At 41.1% G+C, this 25,761-nt stretch overlaps 2 protein-coding genes across 2 annotated transcripts; both read right to left on the reverse strand.

Moving 5' to 3' along the window:
- Positions 1 to 1,775: 1,775 nt before the first annotated feature.
- Positions 1,776 to 18,310, reverse strand: rrn3 (RRN3 homolog, RNA polymerase I transcription factor). Its single transcript, XM_030408842.1, has 17 exons — positions 17,933 to 18,310; positions 17,791 to 17,847; positions 17,597 to 17,686; positions 16,686 to 16,815; positions 16,327 to 16,386; positions 16,055 to 16,118; positions 15,747 to 15,816; positions 14,937 to 15,035; positions 14,268 to 14,363; positions 12,437 to 12,560; positions 12,108 to 12,238; positions 9,160 to 9,290; positions 8,858 to 9,045; positions 7,902 to 8,010; positions 6,143 to 6,295; positions 4,607 to 4,691; positions 1,776 to 2,754 (listed from the first exon to the last, which is right to left on the reverse strand). Exons 1-17 carry the CDS (start codon positions 18,026 to 18,028, stop codon positions 2,605 to 2,607), a joined length of 1,833 nt encoding a protein of 610 aa, XP_030264702.1. The 5' UTR covers positions 18,029 to 18,310; the 3' UTR covers positions 1,776 to 2,604.
- Positions 18,311 to 22,412: 4,102 nt separating this feature from the next.
- LOC115575039 (transmembrane protein 238) lies at positions 22,413 to 24,344 on the reverse strand. The gene is made up of 2 exons (XM_030406809.1): positions 23,678 to 24,344; positions 22,413 to 22,593 (listed from the first exon to the last, which is right to left on the reverse strand). Exon 1 carries the CDS (start codon positions 24,213 to 24,215, stop codon positions 23,691 to 23,693), a length of 525 nt encoding a protein of 174 aa, XP_030262669.1. The 5' UTR covers positions 24,216 to 24,344; the 3' UTR covers positions 22,413 to 22,593; positions 23,678 to 23,690.
- Positions 24,345 to 25,761: the final 1,417 nt, after the last annotated feature.

Raw genomic sequence — 25,761 nt, forward strand, 5'->3', positions numbered from 1 at the left:
GGCTTTTTCACATTACAGACCTTTTCCATGCACAACAATTCTTCATAACACAACAAAGGAAAGGCATTTCATTATGATGTCACAGTGAAGTTGACCTTTAATCTGTCGGATATGAAATGTCATCATTTTATCCTTTTAGAGACTAGGACAGATGACCTACAACCCCAAAACATATCGCCTCTGGCCACAGCTATCACTGGTGAGGAGGCATAAAAACGTAAGCAGGTTCTTAGAATCCTATTTTCAACTCACACATCTTCAATCTATAAATCTCAATCGACTTAAACTGACAGCATCTGCTCAGTGATTTTCCTTTATATAGTTTCAGAACAAATGAGGGTTCATTCAGGAATAGCCATTGACAAGAAAAGACAAACAAGCTTTTTGGAAGAGGAAATTCACAGTGATGGTAGAGGAGACTGAAGCCAAGCAACACGTTGCTGGCTGTAGTTCTTTTTATCCATCAATATTGTTTCGGTGTGAGCAGCACAGTTTTGCAGATATTGGCCGTATAGATGAACTCTCTACTATAGTGCATTTGCTAACAGCATCACTGCATAGAGGGAAGCGTGCATCTCCTCACTGATCAGAGACTTGTGCTCAGCGGTGTCCTGTCTGGCAGAGCTGTAAGATTAGTTAGCTAGCCTCTCCTCCATGAGTAGGTTCACACTTCCTTTTGTATATTGAAATGGTTGGCAGGTGAAGTTCAGTTGAGAATACAGTAAATAGTTCCTACAAGTAACTGTTCACAGCAAGTTCTGTGGTTTACCATGAGTAACCAGGTCATGATTTCTGGAAAGCAACATTGCTGCAGATTTTTCTGTCTCTTTGATCACTGCGAGTAACATCTAGTTCCATTATATCAAAGAGACACCTGTACGGCCTATACAGTATCTCCAAAACTCAGCAGGTCACACCAAAACAATCTAAATGGAGAGATCGCACTATGGGTAAGAGGACTAACGTGAATTTAGCATAGAACTAACAGATTTTGGGGTGAACTGTCCCTTAAAGGTTAGCCTGTCTTAAAACAACAACACATGTCCATATGTAAACTACAAGCACTGCTGGTAACTACTGTGCATGCTGGTGACAAACAGATCTTTTCTCAGAGCATCTCCAATCAAAGTGACGGGACACAACATCCACAGTCGTCCTTCTGTGAACACATCTCAGCTTCTTCATGTGTTACTGTTCCTACACAGCAACAACACAGATCAAACAGAAGGAAATCTGTTTTTTCCAAAAATGCTTTAACTTTGAAAGATATCACTTAAAGTTATCCAACTCAGACTGCTGAGGTCTCACATGGACAGCTGTGGATGAGGGGCAGAGCCAGCGTCTTGTTATCGGAAGGTTGCTGGTTCGGTTCCCCTGGTCTGCACGTCGAAGTGTCCTTGGGCAAAATACTCAACCCCAGAACTGCTCCTGATGTGCTGGTCGCCACCTTGCACCATCAGTATATGAATTACTGTAAGTCGCTTTGGACAAAAGCGTCTGCTAACTGTAAATGAACTAAAGTGACCAACTGTGCTTACAATGTGACAGTTGTTTAACTATAGACTCTACACCTCTGTTCTAACAGAATCAGCAACAGATGTGCTTTGGTGCTGTGATAAAGTTAAATCTAAACTTTAGAGTTTATAACTACATTCACCATCAGCACCATCTCCAGCCTCCACACGTCTGTGCTGAACACTGAGCGTCTCTCTGCTGGTTGCAGTGGCTTATCTTGCATATTCATGATGCATCTCCTCAAGTCACTTTGTCTCCTGTTTGTTTCCCATGAAGTTTTATTAATAACTCTCATTGCATTAATAATATCATTAGCATCTGTGTGTGTGTGTGTGTGTGTGTGTGTGTGTGTGTGTCTGCTGCTTGTCTCCTGCCTCAAACTCGTCTCCAAGGTGCTTTAGCTACAAGAGCATTCTGTCTGCAGCTGCCAGAAAATCCAACATGTGGCAGCACAGGGACAGGCACTGTGATGTGAAGACTTGTCTCCGAACTGCTTAAACTCATCGTGTTGGAATAAAGCACGCATTCAAAGCAGACTCCGGGGTATTCTGTCTCAGATCTCAGAAACGTGTCTAGAAATGAATTTCACTAACAAACAAGTCCAATTATCTCATTACAATATTTTACTGCCCACAAAATATACATCTTCAAGCTCACGTTCATTTGAGTTGAAGTTTCTGTGATACAGAACAAACAAAAGCTGAGGGCCTCTGTATAACATATGTAGAGTTTAAACTTAACTTAAACTTAATGGTGAAGAAGTCACAATCAGAAAATGTACACTCATAATTTCCTTAAAAACGTTTGCATTCATTAACACAAACAAGTACTCCTGTATGAAAAGAGATCAGTCACATCTCCTCACATGCGTCTTGCTCATGTGTTCTTCAGTTTGTGTTTGAAAGCCGTACAAATATAATGTGGATATTCAGAGGAGGAGTCACTTGACCAGAATCCAATCCATGTGTGGCAGCCCTCTCTCTGCTCTGAGGGAAGGAGACGTCCTCACTGTCTCAGAAGGACTCACAGAGCAGTTTGTGTCATATCCAGGGAGGCGTGCACGAGGACAGGACAGACCATGAAGCCGGACTAGAACGGCCTCTGGAAGGTGAAGGGCGGTGAACCCACGCTGCTCGGGCTGCGCAGGTTCGAGTCGTAGGAGCTGGGTGTCATTCCTACAATGCCCTCAGGCTGGGCCGTCTCCCCACACAGGAAGTCATCCTCGTCTTCTCTGGAGCCCTTAAACACAATGAACCACCACAAGCAAAGTTAAAGGACCAAAGCCAACTCTGAAAATGACCTAAAGCCAACGGTTTTGTCAGGGAGTACACAACAAGATACTTTGAGGGTACACAATCAATTTTCACATCTTCTCATTTTTACGTTTTCATCTCATAGTTTCATATTCTTTAATATTTCATTCCATGCTCTACCTTGACAGTGAACATACTGATATATGTCAGTCAGTCCACTCTGTGTTTTTTCCCTATGTGATCATCCATGTTAATCACTGTATTTATGTTTAATCTTACACTAGAAAAAGGGGACTTAAAGGAACACTACACTAACTTCACACCAGTTTTACAAACTGACAAAACTGATGTTGATGATGTCATCAGGGTTATGTAATATATAATGTATTGCGGAGTGTAAAGAGCAGGCAGCGAAGGTCTCATAGTGTGTTCTGTTGCAAGTCAGAAGTCAGAATTTCTGAGTTGATATTTCTGACTTTCAATCTAAAAGCGTTCCAGTACATTTGCTGGGAAGAACAGGGACGCTCGCAGCAAACAGGGCTTTGAATGGAAAGTCTGCGAATGGCACAACAACTACAGCAGCTGATTTAACTGTTGAGGGCACTGAAAAAAAGACAGGAGAAGTAGGCTCCTGGGGCATCCGCGTGTATGTCTGCAATATTAGGCTACATGGATTTTGCCTGAGTTTCAGACTTGGATTGTCGTTCTGTTGCACTTTTCCATGTCCGAGGTTGAGTTCTGAGTACAATGGAGCACCATTAGTCACTATCTACTTGCATTATGGGAAGTATAGGAATTGGTGTGTATAGATATTGACTACGTTATAGCACAGACTAAGAGGCAGGGTGTCTTCGCCTATGCTGTGTTGAGGCTGATGGAGCATGCTTTCTGGAGCTCAAAGGTTTAGTCAATTAAATAGAGGTTGCTATTTCTATCTTTTTATTTATTTTGATAATTGATTTTAGTGATATTAATATAATTAATACAAAATTACAACCAGTCCCTGGTTCAAGCTTCTCTTTGTAGATGTAGCTGTATTTCTTTGCCTTATATAGCCCTTTCACACACGCACTGTGGATTTATCCAGAGTCTACCTGGAGGAGCTGTATGTGTGAACATAAATGTCTGCATTATTTCTATTGTTATTATTTATCAACACGTGCAGTGTTCCATGTTAGTGCTGGTTTAAACAGCTGTAACACATACTCAATCGTACACGCCCAGAGTAATTCCCTGCCTAGTCCCTCATGCTTCCTTATGGCCCGGCCACGCTGCTGTTGGACACAGATCTGAAATGCTGTAGCTTTCTTTCTATGGTGGAGCTTTGTGCTCTGTACTCTTCTCTTCCTGCCTATATACTACTGTAACACTGTTCTGCGGATATTGCAGATTCGTCCGAGCCCGTGTAGCTCTGATATAAATGTATAACCATCATTATGGGACTGTCTGTAGCCTCAAATCATGCTGCATCATACAGAGAACTTCCAACATGTATGAACACATCTGACACACAATCTTCTGTAATATGCTGCATGTGTGAACAAGCAGATGTGGACAATATCCTGATGTGGATCTCTGGATATTGTCCAGAGTTCATGTGTGAACGGGGCTCATCACCGAGCAAACAGCTTTGAGGTTTGGACTGTTGGTCGCAAAAACAACATATGTGAAAATGGCTCTGTGAGATCTGACATTTATCTGACATTTTATGGACAACACAAGGATTTCAAAAAATAATCTCTCAACAACACTGGTTGGTTGTAGCGCTAGTTCTTCTATGGCCTCAACAGTGCAATAGCACACTGCTGTGAGCATTGTTCACCCCTCTGTCAGCTTACCTGTCGGCCTGCTTTGATGGGAAGCAGGTCTTTGTCTGCTAGTTCCTCCCAGACCTGGTACAGTGGCTCGATCAAATGACCAGACCTACAGACACACAGACACACAGACACACAGACACACAGACAGACGGACAAAAGCCATGCATACACTATTATTTATATATAAACTGGTGTTTATTAAAGCAGAATTTGTGCATCACTTCCGCACTTCAGACCAGGTGTACACAGTTTCAGCTTAGATAACTATATGGTGAGTGGGATATGAAATATGTAAGAGATGTAACCTTAACACAAAATTGTTTATTTAGGTTGTTTGTCAATATCACTTTGTCTTATCATTTTACAATCTACACAGTTCAATAAAATGTCACTCATAGACGCAAAAATAATCTCTAAGTATTTCAGTGAAGATTTTTTTGACTATTCTTTTGTATTGCATTTTTCATATTATAAAGAATTATGAAGCAGTTTGTAAAGTCTGTTCTAATATCAGCTGAGTTTGAAAAGAAACTGAAGTTGAAGATATTTAAAAAGTAACCGTTTGTGTCTTCTGTGTGGTCTGAGCCTGTCAGCTGTGTGAACGGTGCTGTGCATATGCAACATCACAAAGATGTGACATGTCTCACGCCATAGCAACTTCTGTTACCAGCATTTTATCAGCAATTCAGAATATTATTGTTTAAGATTTTTTAAGATTGTTTAAGAACAAGTCTTAGCATCTTCTGGACATAGTCTGTTGAGGTGTATGATCTGCCTCTTTCTGACAAAACCTACATCATGACAAACGGGAGACACGAGGAGAAAAAACCAGGAAGGCAAACACGCCTCGTGGCAATGTGAATGGAGTTAATTGCTGATTATTAGCAGGTTTTCCCACATTAAAAAAAACCTGTGTATACACACTCATTTCGGTGTAAAAGTGGTATCAGTTACAGGTTTAATGAATGGTGGAGCAGGCACAAGTATTAGTAATCAAACAACTGTTAAGGGTGTTTCTACTTTCATTCATTACAAATTGAGATTTATAAGATACAATCAGGTGTACGTGCAGAAATCTGACACAAATAATGCGTCTGCATATTTCTGTCTTCGTGCGTACACACATTTTTGTGTAGCATCTACACAGTTTCATGCCCTGGTGCCATGGAACAACTCTCCGTTTCTGAGTTCTTTGAGAACTTTTTCTACAGCTACTGGATGGAGCTAATGTTTCCAGTCAAAGATGAGGAAATCATTTCACAGATTAAAACTTTATGGATGAAGATTTCCCACAGACATTTGACTTCTAGAAATAGAAAATCCATTTCTGTTTTGTCAGAGAGGTTAAGGTAAAGACTGAATCCCTGCCTTTTCAGCACCCATGGAAACCATTAAAACATGGAGCATCCCCTCTACAGAATCCACTCACCACTTACTGCTAATTTCTGCTAAATTTGAACTTTGCAGAGGGGAAGTGAAAATGGAGCCAGGGGAGATAAAAGAGACCTACTGTCTTGCCTAAAGACATTTTATTAAAGAGAATAACCCTCAGTGTACCTCTTGAGCAGGAAGGGGTCGAAGGGGAAGAAGCTGTCAAGCGGGTTGGTGTTGGTGGTCACACTGTCTCCCCCTGCAGAGCTGCGCACCACCGGCAGCACAGTGCGGTTATTCCTCTCTATGATGGTGTAGCAGAACACCACCTGGTACTTCCTGCAACAAAAACATATCAGCTGTTGAGGACGGCCAGGGAGGGAAACCTCCAAATGGATAGCAAGTATAAGCCCTTTTCACACAGAGTCGCCGTATTATCTCTGCAGCGGCAGTTCGCCAATTCTCCGCCGTTTGTTCACACAGAAACAAGCAGCTCGGGCGTAAGGACAAACCAGTGTGTAATTCACACAGAAAGCCGGTGCTGTCACCACATTTCACCCCTCACTGCATCAGAGGCTTTCACACAGAGGACGATGCAGAGAATTGGCGCAGGATCCCCGCACTCAAAGGTCAGTGTGAATGGAGCTGCTGACTGTGGGGCATGTTGGGGACATGCTGTGCTTTATTTCACATTATGTTTTATTCAATGATTCAATAACTGTCAGGTAGTAAAACACTGCTCTCTATCAGCCAAAGTGTGAACTAAGGTCATGACCTGAACATGCTTGTGTCACCTGGCAGCTCACAGATAATATAACATATGGATCTAGGTACTGAAGCAAATCTGTTAGCTTCTCTCACGTGTGTGTGTTATTCAAAACCAAGTTGGCAGTGATGGAAAGTAACTCGCTGCTTATTTATTATTTTGCGGCACTTGTAATTTACTGCAGTATTTTCATTTTATCCTACTTTATGCTTTTACTCAATTATGATTATAAGGTTAATCTTGTACTTTTTACATATAACATATTACATTACATAACATGTGATATGCTTATTAAATAGAAGTCATCGTTTAAGATGGGACAAACCTTCCAAAATTCCCTCTAAACTTCAGTGGTGTTTTCTATTCAAATAACAGCTTGAGGTAAAACTCCCAATATTTCACACACATTAAAAGCAAAAATTACAGAAAAAAAGAGAAAAACACAGACTTTTGTTGAGCAGGACTGTATTATTCCTGTTTGTACTCCCATTAATTATCAGGCGACCCCTCACATTTGTCTTGTGACACTTTGGAGCTAAAGTACCTAACTGTGTATAAAGTAGTAACAACTAGCTGCACCTCAAGCTTCTACAAAAAATACTGCTTACAAACTGATTTATCTGTCTCAAGTTTGTTTTTACTTAATAATAACATGGTAACATACATATATATATAATCAATAATAATATAATAATAATAATTTCTACCGGGGGCCACTTTTCTGTTAAACAAATTATTTTACTTTTGATAATTTTAGTACATTTCAGTAATATTGCTTGAGGAGTAGTTTTACATTGTGGCACTGGTAGCTGTTAGTTCTAGTTATTATATCACAATGCTTAGAAAAAAATGGACAGTAATTAGAAAAAAACATTATTTTTCCCAAAAATTGAGATGCTGTACAAAACTCGAATCAAACAGAAGGAGAACAGGTGATATCATGACTGGATAGGAAAGGGGCATCCCCGAGAAGGCTCACCTGTTCACAAGCAAGGATGGGGCGAGGTTCAACACTTTGTCAAACACATGACTGTATGAAGGAAGACCACATGGGCTCAGGAAAACAAGCCTTCTGTTTGTATTTACATTTTACACAGCGTTCCAACATTTTGGGAATCAGGATTGTTCAACCTCTCAGCAAAGCTGTTGTCAGAGAGAAAGCAGAGGCAGAGTGTGTACCTGGTGATGGCAGCAAACATGCTGGTGACTGAAGGCAGGCACACTTTGAGGGGGTTCAGCTGACACATCACCACCCGCTCCAGGTTTAGACTCTGCAGGTACTCCAGACCTGACAGACACACACACACACACACACACACACACACATTAATTAAACTGGTATTAATAAATAACAAAATTAGATTTAAAGGCTAGTGTGTATTATGTAGTGGCATCTAGCAGAACAGACTTGACAGAAATGGAAAATTCACAAGTACGATTTAAATAGTGTTTAATCACCCAAAAAAATATTTCTTAAATGTGTTTGTGTCTTTTGCAGTAAGACAACACATGGAGCGATAACTGCAACATTTAAGCCCGGGGGTGTGCCAAGACACTCAAAGTAATGACTTAGTGTGACAGATAAACTGAGGAGCAGTCTGCTTATCACAGAGTTAATGAATTCTGTGAATATTTTTCACAGTGCTCCATAATTTCTTTCCATGATCCTAATTTTTCCAAAGAGTAACAACTAAATACATCTTCACATCAACACTTGAACTGGTAGAAATACACAACGTTCTTGTGAACGAGTCCATACTTGAAAAAAACAGTTTCTTGTCCCTGAGGGCCACCGTAGCTTCTGGGGCTTCTCCAACGTCATCGGGAAAAAGGGAGGAGTGAGCGAGGGACACACTCTAGAACCTCACAGCTATATGCCGTAAACACTCAATATATTACACACTGTGCCTTTAATGGTCATTTTATTATTTGATGTGGATTTGCTGCCATGTTTTTCATATTTGGGCTTGATTTGGACTTTTTTTTGATAATGAACAGAGGTGTCTGAATAACAAGCCTCTCTTTAGACCAACTTTGAGAACCGGCAAAACCAAAACTGTATGAAACACAGATGAAGTCCTGTCAGGGTGGTACAATAACATGTGAGCTGTGTGTGAGCAGCAGGAGATGTTTACCTTTCTTCATGTTGCCCTCCAGCATGGCTCTGTGTCTGAAGATTAGCGTGTAGAAGACAGCCTGGCAGGCAGCATAGAAGGGCCCGTGCAGGCTGATGTCACAGCAGGCCTGTCTGCCGCTGCTGTCCTGGCTGTCAATGTAGCGATGGATCCAGGAGAGCAGCAGGTCCAGGCAGGCCCGCACAGTGCTGCAGGAGAGGGGGAGGACAGAGACATAACAGGATGAAACATGGTGACAGAGGAAGACACTGCTCATTTGAATCTCAGCTGCCTTTAAGCTTTCTTCAGCAGAATGGACTCACAGCACAGGGATAAACTTTGCTCGGGCAAGGAAGCTTCCTAGGTATCCAGCAGCAGCCTGGCGGAGGACAGCAGGCTGAGAGGGGCTCTGCAGGACCTTCCAAAGGTGATCCAGAAAGGCCTCAGCCAAGGCCTGAAAGACAGAAAAGACTATTGTAGATGACAGGAAAAAGGCCTCATCTTGCCAGGAGTAGAATCATCCAAGTGGATGAAATAACTAAATAGACAAGACCTTATCTTCAAGAAAATACGTACAGGAACAACAGTGGAGTTGATATAGAATTAGGCTGTTTTTCGTCGACATACTACACTGTGCACAATGATATGGCAAGCCAGTATTTTGACCATATCTTCATTATTATGCATATTTTCCAACTCCTAGCTGTATAAATTGGAATGCTTATTTGATTAAAGCATATCAGGTGGTGTGTATCTGTAATGAGGGAGGGTGTGTATATCAAGGTGTGCATAATTATTAGGCAGCTTCTTTTTCTCAGACCCAAAAAAAGAGATTCAACTGACTTGAAAAGTCTTTTAGGAGATGCAGCACTCTTGAAACCTCTGAGATATTGGGGCGTGGTCACAGAACCATCAAATGTTTTGTTGCAAATGAAAGACACAAATTAACTACCAAAGAGTTGAGGAGAAACAAACGTGAAGCTACCAGGAACCCATTATCCTCCAGTGCTGTCATATTCCAGATCTGCAACCTAACTGGAGCGCCCAGAAGTACAAGCTGCTCACTGTTCAGAGACATGGCCAAGGTAAGGAAGGCTGAAACCTGACCACCACTGAACAAGACACATAAGTTGAGACGTCTAGACTGGGCCAAGTAATATCTGAAGACAGATTTTTTTAAAGATTTTATGGACTGATGAGATGAGAGTGACTCTTGAAGGACCAGATGAATGGGCCTGTGGATGGATCATTAATGGGTACAGAGCTCCACTTTAACTCGGATGCCAGTAAGGTGGAGGTGGGGTACTGGTATGGGCTGGTATTATTAAAGCTGAGCTAGTTGGACCTTTTCAGGTTGAAGACGGGCTCAAACTCAACTCGCACTTTCCTCAAGCAGTAGTACAGGAAGAAGTCTGCGTCTTCATGAAGACAATGATTTTTATGCAGGACAATGCTCCATTGCATTTATCAAAGATGAAAGAATAATGACATGGCCCTCTTCCTCACCTGACCTGAACCCTACAGAGAAACTTCTTGAACGGTCGATTTACAGTGAAAGAAAACAGTACACCTCTCTGAACAGCATCTGGGAGGCTGTGCTTGCTGCTGGGCAAATAGTTGATCGTCAACAGATCAAGAAATCTGAGAGACTCCATGAATGGAAGGCTTATCACTGTAATTGAAAACAAGGATGGCTATATTGGTCGCTGATTTACTTCCTTATAGATTCAGGTTAGAGGTTTATCAACATTTTGGATTGACCAAAAACATTGTAGTTGCTCAATAACAAAATGAATCCTCATAACTTGCCTTTGTGCACACAGTGTAGACAGAACATTTATTTATTTGGAAAATTGCGTTTTTGCCCACCTTATCACTATCTTTGAGCGCTCAAACTGAGATTATGTTTACCATCTCTGTCCAAGTCAAGTCACCTGACTACAGTTGCACTGACACCAATTGTGATGAAGAGTTCTGAGCAGCTTGTCGAACCACACGTCACAGCCAGCCTGCCTGCATCACATGACCCACACCAGTTTGCTTATCATCCCAACCGCTTCACAGAGGATGAATATCCACCACTTTGCACTTTGCAGTCCTCACCCAACTGGAGCAGAAAGACACCAATGCCAGAATCCTGTACATTGATTTCAGCTCAGCATTTAATACCATCATCCCCAAGAGACGAATGGAGAAACTCCTCCCGCTCGTCCTGAACACCACCACGTCTCTGGATCCAGGACTTTCTGGCGGAGAGACCTCAGTCTGTCCGTGCCGGAAATAACACTTCCAACTCCATCACGCTGAGCACTGGATCTCCTCAACGCTGCGTACTCAGTCCATTGTTGTTTACACCGCTAATACACGACTGTGCATCCTAGAGGGTTGGTGACGAGAAAATAATCTGGTGCTCAATGCGGACAAATCAAAGGAGATGGTTATTGACTTCCGGAGGTTATACAGCCTGAGTACGCTCCTCTCTGCATCAGTGGCCACACAGTGGAGAGAGTGAAGAACATCAAGTTCCTCGGAGTGCAGATCTCGCAGGACCTAAACTGGAATAAAAACACCTCAGAGATCATGAAACGGACCCAGCAGAGACTGTACTTCCAGAGGAAGCTGAAACAAGCCTCTCTCCACATCAGCATCCTCAGGACTTTCTACAGTGGTGTGGTGGAGAGCGTTCTGACGTATTGTATCTCTACATGGTACTCCAGCTGCAGTATGTCAGACAAAAAAGCCCTGCAGAGAATAGTGAGAGGAGCTGAGAGGGTCATCGGAGTTTCCCTCCCCTCTGTCCAAGAATTCTTCCAAAGCCGCTGCAGGAGCAGAGCACTGAACATCATCACCCTCTCCACACATTCTTTGAACTGCTCCCATCAGGAAAACGGTTCCGGAGTCATGAAGGCCGAACTAACAGACTTATCAACAGCTTCCTTTCACAAGCTGTTAGATTGATGAACTGCCGATCTGGAGCATGTGCACTGATGCACTTCACAAGTCTTTGTCATAGTTTTAGTTTTAAATTGTTATATTTATATATTGTGTGTGTTTATTGTGTTTTGGGATCCCGGAGAAACATTCTTTTCACTTTTGTTGGTACAGCTAAATGACAAGAAAGTTTAGGTATATAGACAGACAGACAGACAGACAGATAGACAGATAGACAGATAGATAGATAGATAGATAGATAGATAGAGAAAGGCTGAATGCTACACACTACTGCTTCCCATCATTACACAAACACCCATGCAGTGAGTGAAGTACTGACCAGTCTGAAGCTGCAGAGGTAGAAGAGTGTGTACTGGACATGGCAGGAAGCGTGTGTTGGCAGAATGAGCTTGTCAAACACACCCAACAGATCACGGTACAGCTCCTTCGTCCTTTCAACATGAAGAGAGCCTGAGAGAGAGAAAACAAAGAAAAAGGCTGCTTAAGAGCCAAATACACAACTACACACTCATGCAAAAGTTTCTGAATACACAAGGTACATCTGACATGCTTTTGGATCAAGATTGGGTTGAATGTAATTCTTTCAAACGTATAATATTACTACAATACAACTCTGTCCCCAGTGTTAAAGCTGTGTTATTCAGCTACCATTTTCATGGCAGACATCCTTGATGTAAGCCATCAGAACAGCCATGAGAGCGTCCAGCCTCTCAGCCACTGGGTGGGCTGTCACGGCCACCCTGGAGGAGTCATCTGCTGACATGTCCTCATCCTGACAAGAAAAACACAACACACACACATGGGCTGTCACGGCAGGATAGCGGAGCATCTTAAACGTTGGCTTCATGTATAGACAAGTCTGGATGTAGCAGATTTACTAAAACTGGTGAATAGCTGTTGGTCTGGGGTTATTTGCGTGGGAGTATCTTGCTGTAAAGGGTGCAGAGAGTCTCATTAATGGCCTGTGGTAATCCGGAATTCCTGATTGTTGTTATGAGCGAGTTATAATTTTGTTCTGGAGGTGGGAGGTAATGATGTACAAAAACTTTGTTACTGAACTCATTCCATCTGTCAAGTATCTGGACTTTACTGTGGTACATATCTTTATTTTTGCTCTTACACAGATCTGTACTTTCTACTCCTACATTTTATTTTATTAGGCTTGTTACTTAAGTTGCATTTGAGGGGAATTATCGATTATTTTTATTTTGCCTCACTGCATGCTGCCATCTCAACATCACAAGCCTGACTTCAGTACATGTCATGCATGGCAGATGTAGCGAGATGAAACAACGTACAAGAGAGGAAGACTGGAATGGGGAGAAATGGCGTGAAGAGACAGAAGCAGCTAAGACTTTATTCTTGCAACGGTGCCAAAGAGGCATTACTTTTTTACACTAGCATCATGTCAATGTCCATTATTGTCAATATGGATATCACGGTATCAGATTTTCATGGAATGATTATTGCAGCCAAAAATTGCTCTGGACAATGCTCTCAGTCAAATTCATCTTAACTTTATTTACTGTGTGTTGTCTGTCTTTTGTTTACTGGTTATCAGCGACACCTCCAGTTGTCAGCACATTTTTTTTTATTTCATGTGAAGCTGAAAGGGTTCAAAGTAAAATATGCAACACACACACACACACAAAAAAAAATCCCTTTCAATCATCGTTCATCATCACTCTCTTGAAGTGTGTGGTGGTGGCCGTATCTGCAGACACCCTGCAGCCAGCTGCCTGCATTTTCTTGTTTTCTCACTTTGTTGCTGCAGGAGACGCTTTACCAACACTAAATGTCGCTATTTGACGTTGTGGGAATGAGACTCAACAATCAACTATCTTTCTGGTTAATTTACGAACATCTCAGACAAATGCTACTTATTCTACATTTAAGTTTTACAGTCTAGTAGTCAATGATATTAATGTGACAGGAGGTCCGTTTAACCTTGCAGAGGAATGGCCGGTAGAAATGTCCTTCAAAAGGGATACTTTACTTTCACACTGAGTACATTTCAGAGCCTGTACTCTATTACTTTCAATTGAGTAAACAGGTTGTATGAGTACTTCTAGGGAGTCTTTTTACACAAATATCTGAGATAAGAATTGTGTACCTTTGCCAGCTCTGGTTTCTTTGCATGGATGCTATTCAATTGACATTTTGGGTTTGTACGTCACTCACTGTCTGTAATTTGGGGCTGGTTGCATATTTATCTGTTAGTTCTTTAATCTATTCTAAAACTCACATCAATAAAAAATGTTCCTCAACTGCAAATTTTCAGTATTTATTGTCATACAATTTTTTCATTTATATCTATGCAATACTTCCTTGTGGTGTTCGTGTCAGATGCATCGTGCTTGTTGTGATTTTTTTCTTTATTCTTTAACTCACCACTATTTGTGATAAACTTAAATATCATTTCTGCTTTTGAAAGACCACAGTCCTAACATGCAAACTGCAAACTGGTGCTGGTTGTTACCATGTCAAAGAGCCCCTCCTCAGACTGCTCATCCACCTGCTGGGTCTGCAAAGCATTCTCCTCTGCCTCCTCAATGTCTGTACGGGAAGCACTCACCTGGAAGATATCACACACAGACCACTGCTACAAACAGGAGGATACACAAATTGCACCATTTTCTGCACTGTGTAAACTGCACAGTGTACATGTGTACCACTGTGACTAGCTGACATTAAAAAAAATGTTTTTCAGTGAACTAATCCATAATACAAAATCTATGCATCTATATTTACATTTAGGTATTAAGCAGATGCTTTTGTCAAAGGGACTTATATTTAATACATTTGTCACAAGAAAGGAACCACAATATATCACCATTGATAAAGTAAGAATGAAACAAGTCATAACAATTTTTAACCCCTCGTCTGAGCGTAGTAGCTGCTATTTATCTACTGAAATAGAACAGAACAAATGAGGGAATATACTTGTCTTTCTGCCTCCAGTACAAATAATCTAAAGCTCTGTGAGAACATGACTGAAGACAAACATGAATGTTTTTATTAGGCTACTATATTTTGGTTCCTCCAGGTTAGAGAGACCACATCCACCCTCCACAGAGTACCTGATACTTTCAAAATATAATATCTAACTTTGCCTTTAAACAGACTTATTTGGAGTAAAACCACTTACATCCAGTTTGAGCATCTTCCCGATGATCAACTCCAGTATGTCCCGTCTGAGTGCTGGTATATACATGGTCACCCTCAGAAGGTTGTGGACATAACACTCCTGTAGAGAGCAACAAACTATCAGTCAACAGGCGACTGAAGCTCAGGAGGAAAAGTAACTCGTCCATTAATCAGAGGGCCGAATCCCCGGCTCCCCCAGCTGCATGCTGAGGTACCCTTGAGCAAGTTACTGAACCCCAAACTGCTCCTGATGTGCAGTTGGCACCTTGCATGGCAGCCTCTGCCATCAGTGTATGAATGGGTGACTGTGGCAAGTACTGTAAAGCTATTGTTATTGTAAAGCTTTGAGCGGTCAGTAGCCTGGAAAAGAGCTATAGATGTAAATCCATTTACCATTTCCATGTTAATGCTGCAGATCACAATTTTCTGTTTAGCACTTTTTCTAGACCCCCTACTTTGTTTGTGTTCAGATAGAACAATGTACATTACATATTACTGTCTATGTACTACATGTATAATGTGCATTAGGTCTGAAATACAATGAATGCTTCTGTGGCTAGAATAGAGGCCAAGCTGTCATTTCTCCACACTTGTTCTGATTTTTGCAAACAGCCAAAACTAATCACACTCCATTCTAACAAGGCTGCACCACAGGCTAAGAAGTCTCTCTGCTGATGTTTTTTGTAGATCATTGATATTAATTAAATAACCACTTGCAGCTGTATGAGGCCAGACAGGATGTAGTTCAATAATAACAACTGTCTGCTTGGCAGGCCTGTATGATGTGTAGCATCTTTCAGTGGTCTCTCACCAGTGTTCTGGAGGATTTCTGTACGAAGGGGAAGTTCTCCTGCAGAATGGGCATGAGAAAGTGACTCGTGCTGAAAGAAAAGCACGACATTACAGCACAATACAACACTTGGGGAGAAAAGTAATGTTTGTGACAGCAACGTAGATCATACTGCAATATAAGAAAAACTGTAAATAATGAAAGATTCCATTTGACTAGTTAATGAACTAAACAGTCAAAAGCATAAGGCCAGTTCTTTACGTCTGGTGAGTCAAAACACTAAAACCAAGACAAGAAGACAAAAAATGGCAGAATAATAAGTGACTTACGATGGAACGTATCTGGTGATGAGCTGCAGTGCCTCATGACACTGACTGAAGTTCCTGGGAAGGTCTTAACAAATCAAAGGGGGAGCTGAGAGTTAATTCATTTGTACTCAGAAAATACGAGCATGAAGGCAGCTCAGCTTCAGAGTCACACGTCTTACTGTGCATCCTTCACAAACTTTGCAAACTTCAGCAAGCAGCAAAACAACAACTACACGCACAGCATGGATTTTTAGATTTTTGAACAAATCACTTAATACATGCACGACACCTACTCTCATCTTCATCATCTGAATCCGAGATATCGACTCCTCCTTCGCATATGGTCACTCTCTCTGGAAACAAGCACACACACACACACACACACACACACACACGTCCATGAGTCACCCATAATAGGATACAGTAAAGACATTATATAGTCAATGTTCACTCTTTGCTTTCAAATGCAAACTCGCACCACACTGAAAACACAAAGTTATGACTGTAAGGCAACAGATTAGTTTCATCATAGATTATCATTTCAAGATAACTAACATTACTTTACAACTTTGACAACACCGTGACATCATGAATTCCATACTTTAGTTTTTAAACTGTAAAAAAAAAAGTACAAGTGGTCAGGAGAACCTACTGGGAGTGAAGTGGGAGACCACCATCTTGAGGCAGGCACACAGGTAGACAGTCTGTGCTGAGACCAGGTTACTGAGGAAGGCCATGTACTCCTCCACCACAGCCTGGCTCCGGCCCACCCACGGAAGCCTCTAAAAAAAGCACACACACCACAAGAGAATGGTGTTCAGGTGATAAATCAGGTTGGTGATTTACCTGAAGAACAACCCTACTGTTACACAGAGACAAGGGCACTTCATTGTATTGCAGCAGATATGGCCAATATTGGACAGGCCTTCTAAATAACTGATAATCAATTATCATGGTGAATGTGGCTTTATTGTATAACAATATACAACAATCAACCATCTCCTTAAAAACACAAACAGGTAACGTAAATAACACTGATTCTCTCATTACAATGCTATGTACTGCTGGGAAACCTGAGGTCCTGGCACTCATGTGGATGTTCTTTCACATGCAACACCAATCCAAACATTGTCGCAGACCTCATGGTAACAGCAGAGCAGCTCGAGTCAGGAATTGCTAAAGTCTTATCCACAGAGACCGAGCAGCACTCAGCTTGGAGGCGGGATTGATGCCTTGAGCTCATGTTCGTAACATTCCTCTGGCCATTCCTGAGCACTTCTTGTGGTGTGCTTCTGCCATCAGGGAGTGCTGACGGTGTACTTGGTATGACACTGTGTTTGGGTTGCTGGAAAGGTGGCAGAGTCAAACAAAGTAAAACAGCACGAAGTGATGTTGTCCTTTGCGGTCAGTTTGTTTATTCAGTTTATTTAGGCATTAAAATATCTCTCCTAAAGCTACATAGTATACTGTATTAAGTTAACAATGCACAGGAGATAAGGTTGAATATGATGAGCTACAATACGCATTGTTCAACCTTTCAATCTATTGGCTTTCCATACTCACTAAGACAGTATAGATGAGCTGTTCATGGTCCTTGGTCAGCTGAGTCACACAACTCCGAAACTCTTGTAGCCAGTTGATGATCTGAGCATCCTGTTAGAGGGAAGACAGAGCTCACTGAACACTATACTACACAGAGAGCTCAGCAGGAAACTTCACACACACACACACACACACACACTGATGCTCCACTGTACCTTTATGTCAGGATCAGCCAGCTGATGTTTCAGCAGTTCGTAGTCACTCGAGTCTCCCTTCGAACAAGAGGAGCAGCACTTTAATTCTCTCAACCTTATAAAGTGTTGACAGGTAAAAATATGGCATGACGTTCTCACTCACCCGTTTGTGTTTAATTAACGTGTCCGCAACACTGCCTCCAAACCTGACCGTCTTTACAGGAGGAGTGTTTAAAAAGTCCCGACCCTGTATCTCCATGTTTCACTGCGCTCATGGGAAAAAGTGCTTGTTTTTGTGATGCTAGCTGTCCCGAAGCTAAACGATCCAGCTGAAGATGAAAGGACTCGCCGCTTGCATTTCTATATATGGTCACTAACAGTAAAGAGTATACGAATAATGTTAATAATTTATATGAAGTTATTAGAACGTTCTGAGTATAAATGTCCGACTATGTATTAAATGGGCAAGCGCATGTGGGAAATCCACTTTCGCAAGAGGAAGGGAACTGCGTGTTTACGGAAGTGTACAAGGGAACTCAGTGTGCCGCATTCAAAGTCTTCCCATGAGCTCGGATTGTAGGGTAGAGGGTTCCGGGTTTCCTTCGAAGCAAATGCAGGGTATGTGAGTATTGCTGTTCTCTCTGGGCAGTTGTAAATATGTCCAGGGAACGGGATAACAAGACAAAATAAGATTAATATGTTTTAGTTTAGTAGTTTATTTTAAAAAATACAATTAAAAAACAGAGGGAAATCAACAATATACCAGGGTTTATACAAATAAAACAATTAAGCATTATTATCTTGTACATATGTGGCTCAGGCATGTGATCAGGCGCCTTCCTTTGTTGGTTGTCTGGGCGTGTCCAACCATACACATACATGTATATATTTGTATGTATCCAACTGGCAGGAGACCCCAGAGTAGACCCAGAACACACTGACTTGTGAACTCCTTGGTGCAGAGAGGGATTTTTGTACTTCTGTCACAAAACAAGCAGAGTATTGAATTGATACTGGGATCCTAAAATAGTTTACACAGGCTTTGTGCTATCAAACAATAGATGGACTTATTCATCAAGTTTTATTGTGTATGTATAAGAAATTGATTATTTAAAATAAGATGAAAAAAGATGTATATGTTATTATTGTTTTTGTTTTGAAAGATGGTAAAAATAAAAAATTAAGATAAACTTTTTTTTTTTTTTTAAACTGAGCACAGACCAAACCATTAGATTTGGCTGGAAAACCTCTCAGTCAGCCTGGTGTCTTCAGGACACCCCCCTGAGAGCCATAAAATTACTCCAGACACACCAGAACATTGTCTCGAGGACATCATAGGACTCAAAGACCAATTGGCAGAATGAAGCCATATGTTAAACTGTCATCAGTTTCATGTCTTCAGACATGGCCCAGAGTTCACAAAGAAGTGTCAATTGTCCTCACAGGACAACAGGACCTCGGACCCCAGCGTGCACATCACAATACAGCCCTTCATATTCAAGAGAAGCAAGTGTTCATATTAATTCATTTTACTGTGCCTGTTAGAGACATCTATGTATCAATACATTGATGTATGTAAGGCTTATTTATTTATTTATTTATTTATGTTGTTTGTTTCGGACATGTCAATTCATAAGCATCACATTTCATCATTGTTCAAATAATACAACACACATGGCCGAAAGGGAAAAGCGGGAGAAGCCAAAGCTTATCAAGTCCCGCCCCCATTACCCACAGGATAAAATCTTCATTCTGATCTTTTCTTGTCTTTTGCAAATTACTTTTTTTCTTTTCTTCTCTTTTTTTCTTTTGTTATGACCTTTGACAAAACATATTACAGCAGTAGCATATAGAGCTGAATTCAAGCTCTAGACAGTACATACAGATTACATGTGTGTCTGCACATGTGTTCATATTAGTCCATCATGAGTGAACAACAGTCTCATCTTATGGCCTCATCTTATAGCCAGGCTTGCCACAAAGTCAGAATATCCAATTGAGAGAGAGCAAAAGTCCAGTGTATTTATTATTTGTTGAGATGGCTTATAAGTTGCCACTCATAACTTTTCAGACCTGAAAATAGCCTGCATACCTTTCAAAGGAGGGTGCATGGAACAGAGAAAGGCTAAGTGAAGGATTGATGCAATGCCTCTTCCCTTTTCATCCTCATCAGATGCAACATCTCCTCAACATCCTTAGTCCGCCACTGCATATGAAAAACAAGCATGCATTTGGGGCGTCTACTGACACTGGGGGGAATTACCATCCCATGTTTATATATGTAAAAACACATGTTAGGTAATTAAGGCATATCCTGATTATTTTTAGACTGGATATGGTTCTCTTGAGCAAAAGAAGTAAGATAATCTTAAACATGAAAAAATCCGTGCTCTGACCCAAAAAGACCTGATATTATTATATTTAATATACATTTAACTGAAAAAAGAAAAAAAATTAACAATCAACTCAACAAATGAAAGAACTTTAACTAGAATGGCACTCAGTAGAGCGCCTACCGCCGCAAAAGGCCAAACAGTCCCCTTTAATTCAATCAAGCTTAATCCAGTATCAAATAACTCAGAAGTTTTATCATATCATATTATCAAGTTATTGCTCATAGATACCAGCAACCCGGATACACCTCAATTTTTCATCAAGATCTATGCATTAGTCCATTACAAATCAATGAAAATACTGAATATCCCCAATAAATAAGCATCTTATAAAGAGGGCCTTATAACCTATTAACTAACACTTATGTCATAAAACATTTTTTTTTTAAATTGATAACTTCATCAAATTATGGTGAGATGCAGTCATTATAACATGAAGAGAGATGAATTGGAGTTCAACTTTTATCTTGAACAAGTAAAATGTACCAGGCAGCATCAGTATTCCCACATTACTGGTAATGTGGCCTTACACTCGATCATTTTGTGTCTATGAATTTCATGAAACTCATCTCCATCTCTAGCTCTGCTATTTTTTTCCCTTCTTCCAATGCCAATGTAGTATAATGATGTCACTAAGGTATGTACATCCGTCACGTTTAATATCATATTATTTGATGTGTAAGTATTAGCTGTACATTTTCCACTTCTAGAAATAGCCAAATAAGTTGACATTGTTCATTTGTTTCCCCCCCCTCATTAATGAAAGTGGTTGAATGGACTTCTTTGCAGTTTACTTGCTTGTGCAATTGATAATGCAGGCACAAAGTTTCAAAGTAGAGCACAGCCACAGTCACAAGCACGGCAGTATAATAAAGGTAACTGGTTCCAAAGGTTAAAAACCGAAGCTTGCTATCAACATGGGTGGGAACGAGGAAGCCTGCTGCCAGCTACGCCTCTTTTTTTTTTCTACAACAGTATTCTGTTCATGAAAATGGACTAAGATTTCAGATCTCATTTATTTGATTGTGACATGTTGACTACTGCAACAAGTGGAAGTGGCCAGAAGGATCAACGAGTCCCAACTTACCAGTGACATTTTTTTTTTTGATAGAAATCCTTATCAGTCTCTAGTTAGGTAATGGTCACAGCATACACCTGAATCCACATGAGCCTGATCCGAACAGAAGCTGCTCCTGTTTTAGGAGCTACCTGATGAGTGTTTTTACTTAGAATTAAAACAAATATATTATTCTACCCTTACATAAAATTAAAGAAAGCTTGGATGAATTCATTTCCATTTCAGGCCACAAAACAGGATATTACATGGTTTGTAAGGCAGTGTGATGTTTTAGTATTCATTGTGCATCAAGTGCAGAGACACCACTGGATAGTTGTCAGTACAAGCTATGATTGATATCAAATGGAAAGCTGACACCTGTTCTCTCACATAACCTCCACTGCATCAATGATTTACTTCATTTTACATGTTTACATCAATAATCCTGTCAAATTAAACTCTGCAATATGGAAACCTGAGCTTGTGAAGTCACAGTCTTGACCAGTGCCATCTCATTAGTGTGGTAAATGTGTTGCTCTTCAGGGACAATGTGTGTAATTCATGTTATAATAAACTTAGCCCTGATCCGGTCCTGAACAGCCACCTTGACAATCCAGATAGTTCTGTCCTTCAACAGCAAATTCATTTATTATAGAAGCATGTTAACCACTAGAAATAGTAGAAAATCTTAGACAACATATATATATAAGAGAGAATTAGTTAGTAAAGTGTTGCTATTGACACCAGCTAGTATTTTTGTCTTTCTGTTGTTTGGTGCTGAATAAGTAGTTCATAGTGGGTTTTACAGCCTTTTTTGGGCTAGCAACTTAACAATTTCTGCTATCTTAAAATGTGCCATCAAAGCTTTTTGGTTACATTTTCCTTCAGATTTCAGGGTATTGTGGTAGATTAAAACATTCTGCTGCAGTTTGGTCTGAGTCGTTATCTGCTAAAGTCTCTTTATATTTGAACATTAAAACTGCCCTGGTTGAGTACATGTGATTTTCTCCTATTAACGATTTATAAAAGATGCCATTCACCTTCATACACTGTACATAACTACAGACCTTCCTATGCGACTGGCCTCATTTGTGCAAATGTCATTATTATAATTTGCAGCAAGTTTATTCAAAAATTGAAAAAGAAAACCACTGATACTTTGTGTACTGATCTCAAAAAGACTGAATCCAATCTGACGGATTAAAACAACCTTTATTTGGAAAATATACATTTGGAAAAAAAAGCACTTAATAAAGACACTTCAACAAGATATAACCATCAATTATAAATAATTTCACATTAAACACAAATACAGTAGAAAAGTTGAGCATGAACTGGAGTAGGCTGAAGACACTGTGGTGCAGGATCCAGTCTCTGTGGAGCAGACAACGGATGAAGTATTATTATTAAAGTATGTGCACAGAGTGGAGATGACTTTTGATGGTTTTGACTTCCCAAATGCTGGTCAGAAAGTTCTGTCTGTGTGTTTTCTCAGATAGTTGGCGTTAATCTGTGGATGATCAGCTTTTCAAGGAAGTCTCAGGTGGGCCTATTGTTTAAACTGGGCTTGTGTGGTTAATCATTTATCCAGGGATAAGAATATTTACTGCTGTAGCCACTGGTTTTCCTTTTAGTTCCGCATTTAAACTACATCAAACAAAAAAGAAAATGACCTTACGTGAGCATGGAGGACGCCTTCATTCAAACAAGATATGTTCCCTGTCCTCCTATTTTAAAACATATAATTTCAATAAAGACAATCTATGAAATAGAATCCTGGTGAAACATCTCTAAATAAACAGAATGAGCACGTGTCCATAGCCTCAATTTTAGAAGTGTGTTTAATGTTTCATTATGATCCAACACTAAACACAGACGGACTGAACTTTACTTTGTTGATGTGATATTCACTTTCACTGACAACAGCAATGATAGATGATTGTTGGGACTGTGTGTGTCCAATTCATGGACAGGATCAAATTAAACTTGAATTCTATTCCAACTTTGTAAGCATTGTGGTTCACATAGCGGATCTGACAGTTTTAGGGTCAAATAACTTCAATGTTTTTGTATCTTGTCACCAGAATTAGAACTATTTTATTCCTTCCAGCAGGAGGAGGCCTTTGAACCAATCATCAATAAAAGGCACATGATTCACGACATGCACATACAGAAAAAATAAAGAAACTGTAAAATTAATTCTTTCTTTCTCTCTTCCTTTTTCTCTTTCTTTCTTTCTTTCTTTCTTTCTTTCGTTCTTTCCCTGTCACAGCCTAGCTATCAGACATCTGGCCTCTACCTCTGTTCTGACTCCCTGGTTCTCGTTGGGATATTGTTTAGCGTGCAGTGGAATTGAAAGATGTTGAAATAACCATGACGTGTGTTTAACTTGCGCATCGTTTCTTTGTAATCTCCTGTGAGAAACAGTGTTGGTGTTGTTGTGTGTGTGAGGCCTCACCTGTAGGCCTGCACTATGTAGGTGAAGTCTCTGTCGTTGTGTGCGGCATCTCTACGTCACAGCCCGCCACTGATGACACAGTGGTGTGCGGGGTATCCTCGCGCGGGGGCATCGTTTCCATGGCAACGGCCACCTGTTCCGCCTGCGGGGCCACCGGCGGCCCCCCGAATGACCTCTGCGCCCGGCCTGCGCGGGTGCTGGACGGCCCTCCGTTCGTGCGGAGCGAGTTCCTAATGCCGCTGGACACGCGGCTGGAGAGGCGCCTCACCGCGCCGCCGATACCGCCCTTGTCCTTCTTCAGTAACCCGACATCGTCCTCCAGCTCCGCCGGGGGCACCTCGAGGTTCCCAGAGTACCAGAACACCCACCAGATGAGGCTGAGGAAGATGACGATGGCGCCCGCGTAGATGAGCAGGTCATAGAAAAACACATTTGCAAACACTCCGATGAGAAGCACGACCAGTCCCACGATGTCAAAGGCTACTGCGAGCCAGAAACTGCACACACAGCGGCCCAGACCCCCGTACACCTGCTCCATGTCCACAGCGGGAGGCGGAAGAGACGCTGAGGTCTCTGACAATAAGCGCTTATTTCCCGGAGCGTTTATGCCGTGGCATCGAGCTCCTGAGCGGCGGTAAGGTGAGCCAGGTAACTTGCAGGTGAGCGCTCCCCGCTCAGGTCGCCTGCCTGACGCCCACGGAGGAGGGGCGTGGTGCCCGCTGAGGGAGGGGCCGAGCGTCTACCTGGCCCCCACGGTCAGGTTCATTTCCTTCTTCTTGGATCAGAGTTCCCCACACTGTCACTCCCTCACTGTCCGGATCATTATTCTGACTTATTGATTTGACTGCGAGTGAGACCTACCCGTGGATGAATCACGAGAAGTTACCCTCCATTTCACTTATCAGTACAGCTGATAAAACAGGCAGGCTATGAATTAAAGCAACATATAGAAATTTGGCATTTTATACAATTTGAATCACCACACAGCTTCTGAGTGCAGCACTACTGTAGTAAATACAAGAATCCAGCCTTCCTAAGTTTCTGTAGGACCTATAGAGCCTTTCTCAGTGATGGGAACTACAAGGAACCTGCTTACCTGCTCCACCTGCTCCACCTCGACTCCACTGATGGAGACAGGAGGGTGTTTGTGTTTCAGCTGCGTGGTTTGGCTGATGTTGAGCAGCAGATTGTTCTCTGTGCACTCTGCAGGACTGCAGACAGTATTACATATAACAACGTGTATTAATGTATTAATCATCTTTCTGTTGATCATATGTAATTAGATTGTTATATGACATGATAAATTAAACATACCCCGCCTCTTTCTGTTATCTATACAAGCCTGTGGCTAGTGTGTTGGAGTAATGTTATGCTGCTGCTCTGTGGATTTCTTTGTGAACTGACTGGGATGGGATTTTCCACGACTTTCTGTACATTCTTGAGTGCCTCGTATCACTTCTTGTCTCTTCTCTCCACTCACACAGAGCAACATCAGCTCACATCAGTTAGAAATGGAGTCCGCTAACATAACTGGCCACCAGCACAACACAGAAGTTCCACTGAGCCCCTGTACAAATCAACCGACTGTGGAATTGGCTCAACTGTTTTTACCTTGTTAACTGGTCTACATTGTGTTTTTTTTTATTTTTTATATCATACAAGAAATATCATAAGCAAAATAACCAGTCAATGCAATGAACATTTTTGCTTTGGAACTGCAATGTACCAAGGACAGTCCAACGTAGCAGAAAGTCGGGATTTCATATTACAACCCTCAGGAACTAATCCTGTCAACTCCTGCTGGGACATTCCATTTTGTTAACATAAGGTGACTGGGAAAATTGCTGTATACATGATAAGTCAGGTGTGCAGATGTAGCTAGTTATATGTATTTTCTATTCTGACTTCACAAAATGCAGCTACATTACACATAACTTCCAAATATGAAATTGTGATGAACAGAGATGAGTTGTAATTATTGCCAGGAGATGGAATTAAAGAGTTTGAACAATGGAAGTCACTGTCAGCGTCAAAAATAATGTTAATGATATGATATATTACAATGACTGCAGAGATACAGGCTG

The sequence above is a fragment of the Sparus aurata genome, chromosome 23, assembly GCF_900880675.1.
Source record: "Sparus aurata chromosome 23, fSpaAur1.1, whole genome shotgun sequence".
In the NCBI taxonomy this organism is placed as follows: Eukaryota; Metazoa; Chordata; class Actinopteri; order Spariformes; family Sparidae; genus Sparus; species Sparus aurata.